The 947-nt window shown below is 35.8% G+C and overlaps 1 protein-coding gene across 2 annotated transcripts in view; it reads left to right on the forward strand.

Annotated features, from left to right (window-relative positions):
- The window catches only part of LOC119588776 (protein Gawky-like), a gene marked incomplete in the record, with an annotated part of 110,804 nt that overhangs the window by 35,768 nt on the left and 74,089 nt on the right, over positions 1 to 947 (forward strand). For both annotated transcript variants that reach the window (XM_037937420.1, XM_037937419.1), the window contains 1 exon segment: positions 301 to 375. Coding sequence is in view for 1 of the 2 variants with exons in the window: in XM_037937419.1 (XP_037793347.1) it covers positions 301 to 375 (75 nt within the window).

The raw sequence follows: 947 nt of genomic DNA on the forward strand, positions 1-947 counted from the left end.
ATAAACAAGAGAGCAGGGAGGGAGAAAAGAAAATAGGGAGAGGGTGGGACAGGCGCAAGAACCAGAAAAGAGGGATATATGCATATATCCATATAATTTATAAGAATGTGAAAAACTTTTGTAACCTTGAGTAAAGTGTATAGACTGAAAGGTCAGGGTTAAAGGCATTTCTGATAAAAAATGCAGGGTTGTTCAGACATGCCAATCAACCCCAGCCTCATAATATGCATGTCCCTGGTAATATATTCCAATGTATGATATCTGAACTTACAAATAATATATTCATTTTTTCTTTTTCAGATAATTCCAAACCCATATGTGATCCAAACCCTCTTCTTTCGTGCCAAGATGTCCTATCTGTACCAAGTTCAGGAGGTAAGCTTAAAAAATCACTCTGTATGAAGATTGAAATAAAACATTGGTAATGTTATGAAGTTGAATACATAATTATGTTTACTACGAGTTACCTCGGGGGCAAAATGTATAATCTGGTCAATTTGTAAAAAATTCCTCACAACATTCAGTATATATAGGAAGTATCTATAAACTTGGAAATGTGCCTGATGTTTAAGTTCTGTCCAGCAAAGATAAGTCCCAACTTTGGTGTTGTTTAACCCTCATGGGGAGGATGTAAGTGACTCATTACTAGAGCAAAGGCATAGCCATAGTGCATCCAATCTCAGGAAAGAAAATAAAAGGCAACCTGGATTGAATTCTGGTTCACCGTCATTTTAAAATCTAATCAGCGGACACTTCAGACCTTTTTTGATGTGTGTTTGGAATATATTTTTATTTCCTTTTACAACTATTAATTCTACTCAAAAGAGACTTGGGGAGTCAGTTCTTCAGAGTCTCATGTCAGCTGACAGTTTTTCCTTCCCTGGAGGTTGGATGGAATGTGAAATGGAGTATTCCAAAATGTTTATGGAATTAGAAGAATTAACAAA

The sequence above is a fragment of the Penaeus monodon genome, chromosome 24 (genome assembly GCF_015228065.2).
Source record: "Penaeus monodon isolate SGIC_2016 chromosome 24, NSTDA_Pmon_1, whole genome shotgun sequence".
In the NCBI taxonomy this organism is placed as follows: domain Eukaryota; kingdom Metazoa; phylum Arthropoda; class Malacostraca; order Decapoda; family Penaeidae; genus Penaeus; species Penaeus monodon.